Source organism: Xiphophorus hellerii, chromosome 12 (assembly GCF_003331165.1).
Source record: "Xiphophorus hellerii strain 12219 chromosome 12, Xiphophorus_hellerii-4.1, whole genome shotgun sequence".
In the NCBI taxonomy this organism is placed as follows: Eukaryota; Metazoa; Chordata; class Actinopteri; order Cyprinodontiformes; family Poeciliidae; genus Xiphophorus; species Xiphophorus hellerii.
This window is the reverse complement of record NC_045683.1, coordinates 17,135,511-17,152,011: the sequence shown is the minus strand read 5'-3', so window position 1 is coordinate 17,152,011 and position 16,501 is coordinate 17,135,511. Positions and strand designations below refer to the sequence as shown.

Genomic DNA, 16,501 nt, shown 5'->3' with positions numbered 1-16,501 from the left:
TTTTGCAGATTGTTTGTGCCTGGTTCCATCAAGCTTTTAGAGGGCTATATTGCTCAATGTTGAACAGGCCAGAAAATTGTTTAAATATATCTATTTCAGTCTTACCTTGCAAGCTTTAAAACAAATTTAAGACTGTTTTGGAGGAAACATTTTCATAACTATGCATACATCCACTATGCAAGCCTGGGGGGGGGGAAATCCAAGACACTTTCCAACTCATTCTGGAGGATTCCCAAGCATGCAGGCCACAATGTTAGATATACGTTAGCCATGAACATCTTATTTTCTTTAAAAGTCTCACCCGCAAAATGTTTTTGTTTAATATTATTTTTACGTTTTGAAGCAAAATGAAGAATAATTTCACTAAGCGTGAGTTTAAGTCTTCCCTAATTTAGCATTGAATATCAAATATAGATCATTAATGGTGCCAAACATAGATTTATCATTCATTTGAAATTCACCCAAAACATTACACAATGTAGAAAACCCTTTAATGTACCAAACATTATATAAAAAAGTAAAAAAAAAAGGAAACAAGGTGCAAACTAAAAGGGCAGAAAAAGAAAACAAATATTTACAAAAGTTAAACCACTAAGAGAACAATGCAGTGAAAACAGAACAATCTGCCGGTATTGTTTTCTAAAAACATGAATAACTGCTGGAAGAAGAACTAAAAAGCTTATAGGTGGGTTTGGTCTGTAGTTTACATGGGCTTCAGAAAAGCCAACATAGAAGTTAAAGAGCCTTCCAGTCTATGGGAGACTTTCCACATTTCTCTAGCAACTCGTTGGCCTTGGAGAAATGTCTGCAACCAAAAAATCCTCGATGAGCAGACAGGGGGGAGGGATGTACAGTCTGCAGGACATGGTGGCGTGTCTGTAACAGAAAGGAGTACATCCTCAGTCATAAATATTCAGCACAAGCAAGCTTTGGTGAGCGTTAAAATGTACGAATTAGCAGACTCACTCGGTTAATTGAAGCCCCTTTTTTCTGTGCGTACTGATCCCCACAGCATGAAGATGACTCCCTCTTGATTGCTGCTGAGCCACTGAATCACAGCGTCAGTGAAGGTCTCCCAGCCTCTGTCTTTGTGGGAGTTAGCTTGGTGCGCCCTGACAGTCAGCACGGCGTTGAGCAGCAGCACACCTAGTGAGAAGGTAAAAGAGGTTCAAACAAAGACAGGAAAGTGGTGGATGAAAGAAAAATGTCTAACATGTTTTTGTATAATCAATTTAACAGACTGTAAATCAATAGAATTACCTTGTCTGGCCCATCCAGTCAGGTCGCCATGGCCTGGATGCTGAAAGCCGTCGATGTCTGTGGCCAGCTCTTTGTACATGTTCTCCAAACTGCAAATAAAAAGCAAATGTTAAAAATGGAAGGCAAACAATTTTGATTCGAGTGTTCATACAACTGCAGGGCTGTCCTCTAAAGTTAAAAATGTTTTCAGATTTTTCAAAGCATAATAATGTTTGTGAACATTAGCAGCTTCAGTCAACGAAATAACCTTGAGAGCGCCTGACTTCGTTTGAACCTGAATTTGACGAAGGTCAGGGTTTTTTTTTTTATTAATATTTGAATGAGAGTGTTTAATTCAAAAACTAAAATACTGATGGGTAGAATTTCAAAATCTAGGTGTGATTGTATGGCATTTAATGAGAATCATTAGATTTTTCTCTATTTCAAAAGGAATAAAGTCTAAATGCAGATCATCATGTAGGATCTGGAAAAAGCCAAAATAAATTCCTCACCTTTCAAGAAACATTTCAGCCCCATACATCTCTTATCCAAGTTGTGGCAACAATACAGTCTAATACTAAACTTTGTCGTTTGTCTTTCAATTAATGCAGTCTGCCGTTTGCATGAATAAAGAGGTGCAGTGATGAAAAGCTTGTCACTTTTTCAAATTTTTGTGGTATGAAAGATGCATTGAAAATTGTACAAAACACCTCTTTTCAGGTAAATAAAGAAACATCATAATTCCTGTTTAAGGTCATTATTTTTTAATTTTATTTTGCTGTCACAAAGTCGTCCCTTAAATCTTGAAATACCTGTGAGGAAAGACAGTCAGGACACCTGAAATGTGAACACTCAATCAGTTTCTGTTCATTATAAACAAAACGAAACACAGACTTCAAACCTCGGAGGAGGAGGAACTGGTCTTTTCACACTGAAGCATAGTCCGTGCGCTTGGCCTGGACCATGATATGGATCTTGACCTAGAATGACCACTTTAACCTAAAATCGAAGACAAAGACTTTACTACATTTAACAACTCTCTCCAGGGAAAACATGGTTGGTTTTTATAGGTTTTTGCCTTTTTTCTCCATCCCCTCCCAAAAAAAAAAAGGAAACTTGATAGTTGGCAGCATGTTGCCTTGCAAGCAGGAAGGTCTTGGGTTTGAAATCCAGCCTGGAGTATTTCTGCATGGAGTTTGCATATGTGAGTTCCCTCAGGTACCCCAGCTAAAAAGCTAAAAAAAAGTGGGACTAGTGTGTAGTTAATTAATGTGCTTTAGAAATAAACATCAGATCTATGGACCTAATAAACAGGTGATTTGAGTTGGCTTTTGAAAGAAATGGCCTCAATAAAACTATCAGGCATTGAAATTTATAAACAAAAATACAGTGTCTTTATAAAGAGATGCATTACTTCAATTTTAATAATGTGATAGTAAAGTGGTTTGAATTGTGGCTGTTTGAGGTACAAAAATGTCTGTAATGCAATTTTTTACTGTTACTTTTGTGTAGAACGTAGCAGTAGCGTTTTCCTCACTGTAATACATCCCTTTGATCAAGATTCTAATTTAATAAGATTTTTTATAACCTATGCTACAGGACACTTTCCCTGGTTGGTAGAAGTTATTTACTAGTAACAAAGTACTAACAGAACTTACTGGATTGAGTTAATGTAATTTAATACAATAATCGTTCAACTTAAATCATTAAGAAAGTCAATCTTGATACAGATTTAAATATCACTTAGTTTTACCAAAACACTTAGTGGAAGTAATAATGTTTTCAGTGGCCAAGCCAGACTACTAGCCTGAATGTGATCAAGAGTCTGTGGAGGAAGCTAAAGATTAGGGTGATGGCATGGAGACCTTCCAAACTCCAAAAGCCCTGCAGCTCATCAAACATAAATTGTTAAAATACCAGGAGACATGCAGAAAACTGCTCAGCAAATATCAGAAAGGTTTTATTGCTGTGATGCCAACACAAATGTTGCCATTTATCATTGACAAGGGTAGGCTATAAATATTTTTTGATATTCCGTTTTTAATAAGATGTACACTACAAATGTAAATGTCTTTTTTTCTTTAAAATTGTTACTTCTTTTGCACATTTACTTTATTCTTTGACAGATTCAAATCCAACGTCCTATCAGAAACAAATTATTTTAGGTATGTTGAGGAAAAATGATTATTTTTAGTGCTTAATACAGTTAATCTTACGGCATGTGTAAAAGGTATATTGAACACTCTTATTTTGAACAAATTTCTTAATTTTGAACAGGTTTGTGTTAAGGATTTAAAATTAAACCAGATGGGCAAGCATTCAGACAACAGGAACCAAATGCAGATCTCTCAATGGGGCCTCCTGCTGTGTTGTCAGAGCACAGGAGGCCATAAAATTAGCATCTGCTGAAAGGCAGTATCACTTGGGCCTGGGGGAGAGAAGCCTGTTTGGTTCACAGCAGATCAAAGGTCTTCCAGAAACCAACATCTGGGATGGTGTAAAACTGAATACAACATAGAATGTTGAAACAACTAACATTTAATTTCTAAGACATTTTTCTAAGTATTAATACCATGTTTTTATTGAAGATTGTATTATCTCATTTTAAAACTACTAATCTAGTAAATGATGAATGTATTTGAAAATTGTACTATCTGTGACTATATCAGAATCAAATGGAAATTGTTTGAATGAAAATGTTTTGTTTAGTATTAGAAAATTGCTCAGGAATTATACCTCATTTTGTTCTGTTGATTTTATGTGTTATTTTTGGCAGGGACTTAATCTTTTGAGGTGCGGACTGCAGAGGAGCAAAACTGGGGTTTGTAAAGATAACCTTTCCTTGAACCAAAATTACTGGATTTAAGTTTATCCTGAGAATTTATGTAAGGAGAGATAACGGGAGAGACTTCGGATTTCACAGGTATCTGTGAAATCTTATCTCATGTTTCTCTGTACCCAAATGACCATAGAACCCAGGAGACCAGGACGCAGCTGTTGGCTCTTTTGTTTTTACCAGAGAGCAAATGGCCTTTGATCTTTGGCGTAAATTAGGGGGAGTTTCTAAGTTTCTCTGAGTGTCCAAGGTAGCTTCCAGTTGGACCAACGAGAGGTACGCCTTAAGTGAATATATTAAAAACAAAAGACACACCTTCAGTATAAGACTTCGTGCACAGGAGTAAAAAATTCAGAAAGCTGCCACTATTTTGCTTTTTGCATCAGCTCTCTCCAAAGACGTGTCTTTGCCTTTTCTTTCTCTATTTTTTCCTGTCTCAGGTAAAATGTATATCTCTGTTCCTCTGCAGTTTTGTTGTTAATTAATGCGTTGCCTTGTATGGGATTAAACTCTGTGATTCTGTGACGTCAACGTGCAGTGTTGTTTTCCCTGTGGCTGCACGTCGCCCGCTGAGAGGACCCGGGAGTTTAAGGAAGAGAGAGCCAAACTTTTTTCCAAAGTTAATTTATAAATTATTCTTCCTTAATAGGTACAACTGTAAATACTTCTACCCTAATACCTACATGGATATTATAGTTCTGCACTTCAATCACTCAGTTTCTCCAGGCATAAAGTTGCGTACTCATGAGCCACACTTACATCTGTGATGTCGCACACCTTGCTCCAGGTGAACACTTGTTCAGCAGGTGGGTAAACTGTGTGGCGTTTCCTCTCTTCAGCAACAAACTGCATCAGCTGTGGCAAAAGTGTAAAAATCGTTAAAACACCTGATAGTAAACAGTGTGTGTGGAAAAATCTCCTCTTCTCACCTGTTTGAAGTAGGGCTTTCCAAACTCAGCAGCCAGCTCCTTCCTCCAGCTGTCCCCGAACCCCGGAGGAGTCTGAGCGGAAGCCAGCCTCTCCAGCGCCGCTCTCTTGTTGCGAGCCATCCGTTCCAGCTGCGCCGGGGACAGAGGACTGGGAGGCGGGCTTTGCTGCTCCGGCAGCACCGTGGCGCATTTCTGCTTCTTCTGCAGGATTTTGGTATATTGAGCAAAGCACAAAGCCGGCGAGAAACGCGTTCCCCGGAGAGAAATCTGCTGTACAAACAGTTGACGAAGCGGTGCCAACAGTTTCATGCTAGCAAAACTCGTTTGGCAACGTTCAACAACAGAGATGATCCTGAACGCAGCTTGGAGTAAGCTGCTCTTGTCGCGGGAGAACACAACGATATGAAATGCTACAAAATAGCACCGGTAAGCGTTTGAATTAAAATGTGCCACGGCTTAGGTTCTGTTTCTAAAGATGATTTGCCATCTGTTTGTAAAAGTAGTGACACTCACCGGCTCTTTAGCGTTCTCCTCGGGTTCGTTTGCCTCATTAGAAACTCTCTTTCTCGATACCGGCGAAAAAAATGAATTGATAGTTTTCTGTCCAATCATTCTTGTTGCGAACACTTTGGCGGTGAGCTGCGGAGAGAAATAAAAAGCTTAATTGTTTAAAGACCACGAGACTCCCAGGTAAATTAACGTTGCCGGTGCGATAGTTCAAATGAATTCGCGCCTAAACAAAATGACGAAAGCACTTATTATAATGAGCTGAGTGGCGTTCAAGACGTGCCAGTTTTCTGCTCTTTAACAACTTTACATTTAAAAAATGTTTTGGTTACTACCGCGTTTTTATTAATCATGATAATTAGTACACTGAAATAGTTTAAGCATTTATTTCAATTAATTGTGACTCATCAAGGGTAATAAAAAACACAAAGGATTCTCAGAAAATAATATTACACAAGACCAACAAACATTTGTCGACAGACATCGAGACTCAACGAGAGGTAAGGCACAGAAGGTCATTGTTTTAGCTGGTTTGTTCACCTCAATGTTTATCCAAGTTTTTATTAGCAGAAAGCCATACATTTACTGAAATAAAGTGTGTGAAATCAATCCTGTACCATTTAATACCCTTCATACAAGATAGTTCCACGGAGTTTGTCACATTACTTAGTCTACATTTTAATATTTTCTAGCAAAAGTAAATAATGTATAGCTGGCTGACCATATATAAAATGTAAAAGGTAGAAATTAGGGGATTACTTAAAATATTAAGCTTTTCAACTCAACATCAACATACATATAATATGCATTTTCAGTTAAATAAACTTTTTAGTTTTAATTCTTTTTTTCCTTGGTTTGTACAGGGAAACGCTCAGTGTGTCGTCACATCAGGCTACAGAAATGGACAAGTTTCTGCTTGGGAGACAGAATAAACATCTGTGCAACAATGATATCCCACGAAGAAGTCCCAGGAAAAATAAGACAAAGATGGAGGAACATGAGCGCGTAGAGGAGGAGGGAAAGGACCCGTCTTTTGAAGAGTTCTCTCATCCTATTCCTTGGCAAAAAATAGAAGCAGAGGGACTGGACTGTGATTATGCATTGCTCTTCTTGAAAGGAGAGGCAGATAACCTTTTCAGACAGCTGGAGGAGGAGGTGGTGTACTCAACAGGTGGTTATTTATTGTAAACATGTGGCATGAATTTGCAGTTTAATAGTGTGACAGCTGGTTGTTTTGTTTTCTTATAGGAGAGGAAGCAAAGGTCCAAGTGTTTGGAAAGGTGTACAACATACCGAGGAAACAGGCGACCTATGGGAACGCAGGCCTCACCTACACTTACTCCGGAGTGAGGCGTCTGGCTTCCCCCTGGACTCCGACCTTGGAGTACATCCGAAACGCGGTCACAGACGCAACCGGACAGAAGTTCAACTTCGTCTTGATCAACAGGTGACAAACTTCCCAACACCTAACCCAGAAGTTCAGAGTTGGACATATCTGAAGCCTCGGTATCTCCACCAGGTACAAAGATGGACAAGATCACATGGGGGAGCATCGGGACGACGAGAAGGAGCTGGACCCTTCCTGTCCCATCGCCTCCGTCTCTCTGGGAGCAGCTCGAGACTTTGTCTTTAGACACAGAGATGCTCGAGGGAAGCGGAGCAGCCGACAGATCGATCCCGTGAAGCTGGAGCTGGCTCACGGAAGCCTTCTCCTCATGAACCCTCCCACCAATACCTTCTGGTACCACAGCCTTCCGGTTCGGAAGAAGGTCCTCTCACCTCGCATTAATCTCACCTTTAGACGCATCTTGGAGGACGACACTAAACAGTCAAAGAGGAACATTAACAGCAAAAACCCAGATTAAAGATCGCATTTTTAAGAAATACTTCTCAGGTCAAAGTTTTTCTGAAGAAATAGTAAATAAAGATTTTAATATACTGTCCAAACATTTCCAATAAATCTGTTTAACTTACTTTAGACATTGCCTGTTTCCTATAAAGAAACGGGTCATGTTTTTTTTTTTCCAATTTGTTTTAAATCAAGATTTTATCAAGAAGAAATCCTCCACATACCTATGCTTGTGCTGGCATCACAAAAGGCAGATCTGAGTTGGGGGTTTTTTTGTTTTATTTTTTTATGTCAATCAAATATGTGAATAACTGGTGTTAACTAATCTCTGCTGACCAGCTTGAGTTGTGTCTGCCTTGTGATATCAGACATAATTTACAGAAAGGTGACTTTTTTTTTCTGTGCACTCTAGAAATTAACTGGGGAAATCTGTACTTTTCTGCCCAGCTGTGGTTTTAGTGTCATGATACATTTGTCAGTGAAAAAAATGCATGTATACACAACTTAAAGTGAGTTTTGTCACACAATTAGTTTCCGTCTTAAAAATATCTCTAATTTAAAAATGTAATTTCCTAAATCTCTTCTGAAAGACCTGTTTTTGATCATTTGAATCTTCCATGACATGGCAGACTGTGCGTTTAGGTCAAAGAGAATTTAACGTAGTTAAAACTCTTTGATGTTGGTGCATTTACAACAATCTCACTTAAAACACAAAAGTAGAACTTTATTATTTTTTAAATTTGAAAACAATCACTTTCAAAGACATGAAAATACATTAGTGCAAACATCGGGACAGACACTGCTGCGTTTAGATTTTCTCGGTTTGGTAGGAAACTGCAGTTATTTACTGCTGAGGACTTAAAAATAATTCAGGATAAATTACCCAGAAGCGCCTGCACATAATCAAGTCTTAACGAAACCGACTAAAAATCAGTACAACCTTGTACACCATGAACAGCGAATTTGGATGCATCGTAATTTTAGGTAAGATAGGACAGCCCTAATAGCTGCTGCACAAGTGGTTTCATACGATAGAAATGCTGAACATTAAAAACAACATGGCACTTTATCTTCCACCGTGCAGGTATATAAATTACAGCATAAACAAGATTTAAAATGGCAGCGTATTAGCTGAAATTATCAGTGTAAGAGAGTTTACAGCTGCTGTTGGGAATGATGGGAATGTAAATTAAACAACAAGGCTGCAGCTGGGACTATTTCACTGACAGTTTTTAATGTGTAACAGATTTATTTCACTTTTTTAAGTGTCTGCAATTTAAAGGAATTTTGACAAATTAACAGGAATATCTAATAGCATATTTACACCACTGCATGATTACAAAGTCAAAAATATTCTTAAAAACTCCTCATTTACAGTGTAATCACAGGGCACTGTCAAGTATTCCTGTTGTCTGTTACAGGAAACTGTTCAAAGTGTTAAAGACGAGTAGTTTATATGACAATGATATTTGAGAAAAATCCTGCAGGTCAATTATCTTTGGGATTACCAGCCTCCATTTCAGTTTCCATTACGACACGACTCTGTGACACTCGGTCACCGCAAAGCTACCGTCACGACGGCACCTGGTGGTAACCACGGCGAGAGGTCGATCAGGCGACTACTCGATCGATCGTCGGCAGTCGCACTCTCTCGTAGAAGAGCATGTACGCGTTGGAAGACAGCACCTCCTGCAGGCTGGCTTTCCGCACAGAGTCGTCAGACACCCAGAGCCACTGACAGCTGAAGGGTGAGGCGCTGCAGGGCGAGGGAGGGCTGCGGCGGTAGGTGACAAAATGTCCTGAGTGCATGTCACCGTGGTGAACCAACACCGCTGTTAGCTGGAATAAATACTCTGCGGAGCTGGAAGGAAACACAGAGATCCGGGCGTTAGCTCAGGTAAACCACCTACATGTCCGACCTGTGCATCCTTACATAGCTCAGGTGTAATGAAGTTTTTGCTGTTGAGGTTGCATTATAAACACAAAAACTAATAACACTTAAGTTCTAAAAACTGTCCTGCTTTCTAAAGTTAAACAAGTTAAATTAATTTGATCCATTTGCCAGTTTAAGCTTTTGAAGTTTTCATCTTTTCATGCTCAGATTTTCTTTGAGAACAAAAAAACTGTCTCTCATGGGACATTTTACACCAACCACAGATTTTGACTACTCATCATTTTAAATGATTTTCTCCAACATGCTGAAATTAATATTTTAATGAGACTAGGTGAGTGAAATAACTATTAACTTCCAGCGGGAGGCTGCTCAGATTTATTTTAGTTTGGTTCTGTCAACTGGCCCAAACAGGTATCAGAACCACCATCAATCTAATCATTTCTTTTGTATTGTGTATGTTGACCGGCCTGTTCTAAGCCTCTATAAAATACTTGTTGTTACACTTTTATCTTTCTTAAAAGTGATCTACAAATAAAGACGTTTTCACATTTAAAGGCTCCACTCTTTGATAGGTGGCCATGTCATAAACCGTTGACCGTCTGATGCTGCAGAGTTTACCTGAAGTCATACGTGAGACCGAGCTGTGGGTTCAAACCAGGAGAGAGAAGAAATACAGAAGAACAGGTTCCATTAGAGAAAGGCTTGTTGTTGTTATGATATTCTGCACCTGGAACAAAAAGGGGGAAAGAAAATTGAAGTAAGAAAAAGCAAAGAGAAAACATTGCTGTTAAAAATAAAACACCTATTAATCCGACACACCTGTCCCATTAGCTTTTAGCCTTTCTGTGGAATCCTCCAAACTTTCTGTTTTTATGGCTATAGGAGTCGACGTGAACCGCTGACTCCTCTGTGTGGAGCTGTTGTGTTTGTAGCGATCCATTGATAGATACTCCGTGAATTGGACGTGCTCCTGTCGCTTGATGGGCGTTCCTTCACTGGACCACGTCAGTCTTTGTAGGTGGATGCAGAGGCACTGAGGGAGCTTAAAATACATGAAATAAGGGTTGCATTTCCTTCCCCTCTATGAATAAAAATATGAAACACACATTCTAGCAACTAAAATCTCAAATGGTTTAGGAAGAAAACTTATACAAATACCTTTCCAAGTTTAAGCTGTTTAACAAACGTTGTCCTCTGGCTTTCAAAAACTTGCCCATTTCTTGTCGAGCTTTGTTGAAGCTGGAGGACGACATAAAGACAATAAAGATCAAACGACCATCCCACCATGTCTGTTCACAAACAATGGAATTATTTTACAGATACTAAAGTACCTTTGTGCAGTTTTCACACTCCACCTCTTTGATTGTCTCTGACGAAATGAAATGCTGCAGACACTGATCTAGAGAGAGAGGCCGACCCTGAGAGGAAAAATGTTTTAAGTGAATAGAAACAAAAACCAGCTACTGATGAGTGACACACTGCCTTTAAAATGTATTTACAGAGCTGAAACCTTTCCACATTACAACTGCTTGGACTTAGATGAAGTAGACCAATGCAAACTAGGGCATAATTGTGAAGAGGAATGAAAGCAGTAGATGGTTTTCAAAAGTTGACTAAAAATGAAGCTCTGAAAAATGTAGTGTGGATTTGCATTCCTAGACCTAGAACCTAGACATTTAGCTTAGGTAAATGTAACAGGATTCCTTCCAGGATTGCCCTAAATTTAGCTGTAGCCATCTTCCTATCAACTCTGACCAGCTTCACTTTTCCTGCTGAAGCATTCCCACAGCATGGTGCTGCCACCTCCATGTTTTATCATAGGGAAGGTGTGCTCAGGGTGAAGTCCAGTGTTAGTTTTCCTCCACACTTGGCCAAAAAGTTTGACTTAAGTTTGATCTGCTTTTTCTTCCACATGTTTTCTCTATCCCCTGCATGGGAAACAAAAAAACTTCTTATATTCATCTTTCAACAATGGCTTTCTTCTTGCCACTATTCTACAGGGCTTAGATTTGTCAAGTGCACCATCGGTAGTTGTCCTGTTTTCAAATTCTCCTACCCGAGTTGTGAATCTCTACAGTTCCTCCAGAGTTACTAATGCCACACTCCTTAGATAAGAATTTGTAAAGATTTTTGAAAACCAAGAATCCCTTTTTTCCACTTCACAATAATGCACTAACCAATCATGCAAAGTGCTACAGTAATAATCCTTCCATTTTAGCTTACCCACTGAGGAAGAGGGATGGACAAAGAGAGGCTCTCAAATGAGTCGTACCGTACTGGACTCTATTAATGAACAAAGTTGAGTTGTTATTCACAAATTAATCAAAACTAGCATGTTACGTAGTTCTATATCTCATAAAGAAACACACTTGAATTTCACAGTGCTTGCATGACATATTGCTCGTTAGACGACCATGAAAAGGATGCTGGAACTTCCAGAGACCTGGTATCGGATGAAGAGGAGCTGCAGAGAAAATGAACTAAATATAACACACTCATTGCTGGTATTCTTAATTATTTGGCCTCTTGATTTTTATTTTTCTTCATACCTCGACTAATGCAGGCCACAGTTTTGTCCTCTTCATCAGGAAGAGACTAGAAACAAAGCAAACACAAAGTAGAAGAACATTTAACTAAAAAAAACCAAAACAAAACAGAAAGATTTGTGTGACTTCTGCAGTTTGGGATCCCCAGTGGATGTGGAGACAACTTACCTCCAGGGACTGCATGTCAAACAAATGTGTGACTTTAGGTTGTCGATTTCGCTCCTCCTCTAGAGAAGACGTGAGGACGTGAAAAAGCTCGTGTGCATCCTTAAAAGGGAAGAAATCAGACTTTTAGATTTTGCATAATAAGCTGAAGCTCCATTCAGAAGTTTACACTTGCATCTCATCAGCATGGATGCCAGGTTAAGTTCGGGCTTTTAATTATGCATTTTAATCACTTATTTTAAAAAATGCAAACGCACCACAGGTTTGTTTTGTAGCTTTTAACAAGCTTCTGGCACAATTCTGCTTGAATATTTGTCAACTTTTTAAAATCAGAATTAACATAATGCCTTTAAATAAGTCTTTTAAGCAAGGCATACTTTTAATTATGGCTGCTATAAGGACTTCATTCAGAAGGCTTAATCAAAGCCATTGTTCATGTGTGTTTTAGATCATAGTTCTGTGGAACTACCAAGTGAATCCCAGTTTCACTTGGTTTCCAGAATATCACCCTCAGTTAAAAGCTGCTCAAACATAGATACTGTTGAGCTGAAAGTCGCAGCTGCCCACAGAGAAAAGCCAAATGCCTTCTGGAGAAAGGAGCTTTAGTCAAGATGACGAGACAACGATTACGCTTTTTATACACGATGGCTAGAAGAATACGCAGAGAAGTCAAGAAAAGGCTTTCACCTAAAAACACCAAACCAGCTGTCAAGCATAGTGGTGGCACCACCATGCTGAGGGCCGATCTTGCTGCCAATGGTGCTGGCGAGTATAACAGAGTATATAATGTAAGGAAGAAGGACAACAATTTCCAAGTTCTTCAATTTGACCTCAGACCATGAAGGTGGAAACTTGAACAGCATTGATGTCAGTTTCAACCGGGTAATTACCCGAAACACACATGAGATCTGGATTTACAATGGGTAATACAGGAAAAACGAAGTTTAAAGAATGATCATCCTAAAGCACTGATCTAAGTCCATCTGAAAATGTTTCAACTGTACATAAATGTCAGGTGAGTTGCAAGAAAGGAACTAATTTAAATGCAAATATCCATCCATAATTATTAGAGAGACTTGTTGATGTTTCAAAAGTGAATGGTCAGGTGCAACTTGTTGTTTAATCTTTCCACCCAGAAAGAAAAGCTATGAACAGGACATTCATGCTGATGTTCAGTTTATATTAGGTTCTGATCACAAATGATTGAAAAAGCAGTCCAACCTGCTCTTCAAATGAGCTGATGTGCCAGCGATACAGTCTGAGAACATCCAGGAGGCATCCAGCATCTAAAACCTCCTCGTCTCCAGGCTCCTCACTGGACAGAGCTGTCAGACCACAAACCGTGAGGGGGGGAAAAAAAACTAACATTGATCGGTTCTTTATGCTCTACTTATTTCATGCAACAGCCCCTGCATACCTACCTTTGAGTAGTTGCAGCAGCGTGAAGGACAGCTGGTTGTCTTTACATGACTGGATCGAGGGCAGGCCTGAAAACCTCTCCAGCCATTTGACGAAAGACGGACATGCTGCCAAACCCTGAAGCAAGGAGTTCAGGAAGCAGGTGTTGCCCAAGTTCAGCAGACCTGGGACCATTCCTGTGGAGAAATGGCAAACCATGGCAAATCACAGCCAGAAATGTCAAGGTCTATCTGCACGCTGTTTCCGTAACTTCAGGGATAGTAGGGCATTATTTTTTGAGATAAGTTCTAGCTTGTACTCTCGTCACATACGTGACATTGTTACTAAGCAGTTCTAATGATTAAATCAGTGAGGGAGGATGCTTATATGGGGAAGAAGCCAGCCAACTTTCCAAAGCCAATCTAATCTCCCAATCAACTGACAAAGAAGCACTGCTGATGTAACACAGCAGCAAATGAGAGGAAAAAAAGCATTGCTACTTGCAAGCAATACCAATAAATTAGATGAAACTCAGGGAATATTGATCCCGTATCTGCATTTACCAAACTCTACAAACCTGCATTTCAAACAATGCGGTTACTTCTTTAACTCTGTGTACACACAATCACCATAAGCCCTCATTTGTTATAGTTTATTAAGTTGACAGTAGCTATTCTCAATGTTATGTTCCCCCAAGAGTTGAATGATAAATGGCCTGTATTTATGTAGTGCTGTACCAAGTCCAGAGGATTCCAAACCGCTCCACTCTAGACATCGCTCATTCACACACACATTCATACTCTAATAGTTCATTATAGTACTCTAAAATCTGTCCTACAGTTTAAAACAGGTACATTTTAAATCCCCTCAGTTCTCACCTCTCTTCCTTTTCTTCCTCTCAGTGATCGGGCCCCACAGGACGTATGCTCCAGCTGCAATAGCGGCCGCGATCCCTCCGACGAGACCCCAGTTTTTTAGCATCTTGTTCCTGAAAAATAAAGACAATGGAGAATGGACACACATGTAGGGAGATAATTGACATGCACTGAAAGTTCATTTAGCTGGGTAAATATACTACTGCCGCACAGAGAGTAACAGCAAATAGAATTTGCCAACCAGAATGTTCTTTGTGAATATGTTGTTAAAAAAATGCATTGCAAAGATGACTGTGATTCTGCTAACAATTATAAAAAGATTTGGACACCTGACAAAAGTCAGTGTTTGTAAGTCTGGTGAGGGATTTAAAAAGATCTCAGAAGAATTTGAAATCAGCCATTCGACTATATGGAAAGCAGTTTACAAGTGAAGCACATTCTAAACACTTGCCAACATGCTCAGGTCTGGCTGTGAAACTAAACAAAACATTCATATGGAGTAAAGTCGTGGGAATAAGCTGCTACAAAAATTGCAGAGGAGTTGGAGTTTTTACTCTGCATTGCTCCTCCCTCACTTATTGCTGTGCACTGCTGTTGAGCTGCCTGAAAGATGTCTCCTAGACTATACCAGAAAGACTAACTGGAGCTTAGAACAATTTTCAGTAATCAGATAGTTTTGGTAAGGAAACTAAAGGGCCATCATTCATCTTTTCAATTCTGAAACAATACAAAAAAAGTCTAATATTCTACACAATAAGCATGTTTGCCATGAAAATCCCTGTAATTTGAGCCGGCATTTCTTTATATTAATACCATTATTATAACTGTATTAATACATTAAATGCTTTTAGTTTTAAATAAAAGGTATTAGATTGCTTACATTGCTATTTTGAATGTTTCTGTAAATATTTCAGTAAAACCATGATGTTTTTTCTTACTTAGGGTAATCATACAATGAGGGGTTCATACAACAGTGCAAAAATGACAGCTTTGCAAAAAGTTGTTTTATTCCACATTTGTTTTGTCACCTGAACTACTTTTTCAGTATCTGTCTTTACCGAAATACAGATTCTATTATTACAGAATCTGTTTTGAGAAATCACTATTCTATAAATAAAACATTCAACTATGCATTTAAGGTTCCCTTTAAGCCATTCGATTCACACATATCAGGTTGAGTTAAATGACCACCTGACCAAAAATAAAAGATTGAAAATCGTTTTTCAAATACCACATTGCCATAAAGAAAATTAATTCCGTAAACAATTATCCATTTAAGATCACTATATAAGTGCTGGACCTAATTTGAATTACTGTTTATATCGTTGCTAATAACATCAGATAATCACGACTTTAACATGAGTTGATCACATCAACTTCAGGGTCTGTCATGTGTAAAATGAGCTAGCTTTAGCCTCCAGGCTAACTTACCAACAACACCGAGGCCAGGCTCCACTCCGAACACTATAGTAACTTCACAAATGCAAAACATTCAGATGCTGTCCCAAAAACACAAGCAAATGCGCTAAAGTGTCACTGACCACACTCGGGCGTGAGATTTAGGGGCATAACTCAGACTGCGTGTTTGCCCTCTTGGCCATAGACGGCCCAGACGGCCTGCTAACCTACACTTACAGCTGTCCTGCTGAGATCTGACCCTGATCACTAACCTGTTGTTTACCACATGGAGTTCTTACCTGATTGTGGGTCCTGTGCCAAGAAACTCCCCCACAAGCTTATCCCAGCTTTCTGGTCTGCACCACAACATTCTGTTGTCCATGTGGAACCACCGTCCTGAGCAGCATGTTTCCACACGGACTTGTTCAGGAGCGCAAACAACCAAACAAACGCGTTCATCCGTTGCATTGGTTCTTTAAATAAATTTTACATATAAAATAAATAGAAATAAGTCTGCTTTACTTTTACAGTATATCACCATTGACACTGGAATAACGGTTTATATATATATAGATAGATAGATAGATAGATAGATAGATAGATAGATAGATAGATAGATAGATAGATAGATAGATAGATAGATAGATAGATAGATAGATAGATAGATAGATAGTCAGCAATGGCGCCACCTGTTGGAAACTTCTGAGAGCTCTGAGACCTTTTATTCTGATACCGTTTTTTCTGATTTCAACCATATTTACTCGTGTACCCCCAAATCAAATCAAGTGCAACCAACTTCAGTGACCTCAGTTAAATTTAAAGTTAAAGGACTTTTTTTTTTGCTGCTCTTCTTAAGAGAAAGCAA

General features: G+C 39.0%; 3 protein-coding genes across 5 annotated transcripts; 1 reads left to right on the top strand and 2 right to left on the bottom strand.

The window, feature by feature from the left end:
- Nucleotides 1-474: 474 nt before the first annotated feature.
- Nucleotides 475-5,733, bottom strand: unga (uracil DNA glycosylase a). Its single transcript, XM_032578966.1, is given in 8 exon segments — nucleotides 475-876; nucleotides 967-999; nucleotides 1,001-1,146; nucleotides 1,261-1,349; nucleotides 2,141-2,238; nucleotides 4,835-4,930; nucleotides 5,005-5,205; nucleotides 5,518-5,733. Coding segments are annotated over 8 exon segments (903 nt in total). The 5' UTR covers nucleotides 5,617-5,733; the 3' UTR covers nucleotides 475-735.
- Nucleotides 5,302-7,937, top strand: alkbh2 (alkB homolog 2, alpha-ketoglutarate dependent dioxygenase). 2 transcript variants are annotated; one of them, XM_032578967.1, is made up of 4 exons: nucleotides 5,302-5,430; nucleotides 6,375-6,682; nucleotides 6,760-6,958; nucleotides 7,031-7,937. In XM_032578967.1, exons 2-4 carry the CDS (start codon nucleotides 6,412-6,414, stop codon nucleotides 7,374-7,376), a joined length of 816 nt encoding a protein of 271 aa, XP_032434858.1. In that variant the 5' UTR covers nucleotides 5,302-5,430; nucleotides 6,375-6,411; the 3' UTR covers nucleotides 7,377-7,937. The 2 variants fall into 2 exon arrangements, with proteins under 2 accessions (XP_032434858.1, XP_032434859.1); XM_032578968.1 differs by lacking the exon at nucleotides 5,302-5,430 and adding an exon at nucleotides 5,904-6,011.
- Nucleotides 7,938-8,063: 126 nt separating this feature from the next.
- On the bottom strand, nucleotides 8,064-16,069 carry usp30 (ubiquitin specific peptidase 30). 2 transcript variants are annotated; one of them, XM_032578964.1, is made up of 13 exons: nucleotides 15,936-16,069; nucleotides 14,242-14,351; nucleotides 13,387-13,560; nucleotides 13,187-13,290; nucleotides 11,969-12,067; nucleotides 11,804-11,849; nucleotides 11,624-11,718; nucleotides 11,478-11,537; nucleotides 10,586-10,672; nucleotides 10,413-10,493; nucleotides 10,074-10,296; nucleotides 9,873-9,981; nucleotides 8,064-9,221 (listed from the first exon to the last, which is right to left on the bottom strand). In XM_032578964.1, exons 1-13 carry the CDS (start codon nucleotides 16,016-16,018, stop codon nucleotides 8,972-8,974), a joined length of 1,521 nt encoding a protein of 506 aa, XP_032434855.1. In that variant the 5' UTR covers nucleotides 16,019-16,069; the 3' UTR covers nucleotides 8,064-8,971. The 2 variants fall into 2 exon arrangements, with proteins under 2 accessions (XP_032434855.1, XP_032434856.1); XM_032578965.1 differs by lacking the exon at nucleotides 15,936-16,069 and adding an exon at nucleotides 15,670-15,874.
- Between the last annotated feature and the right edge of the window lie 432 nt (nucleotides 16,070-16,501).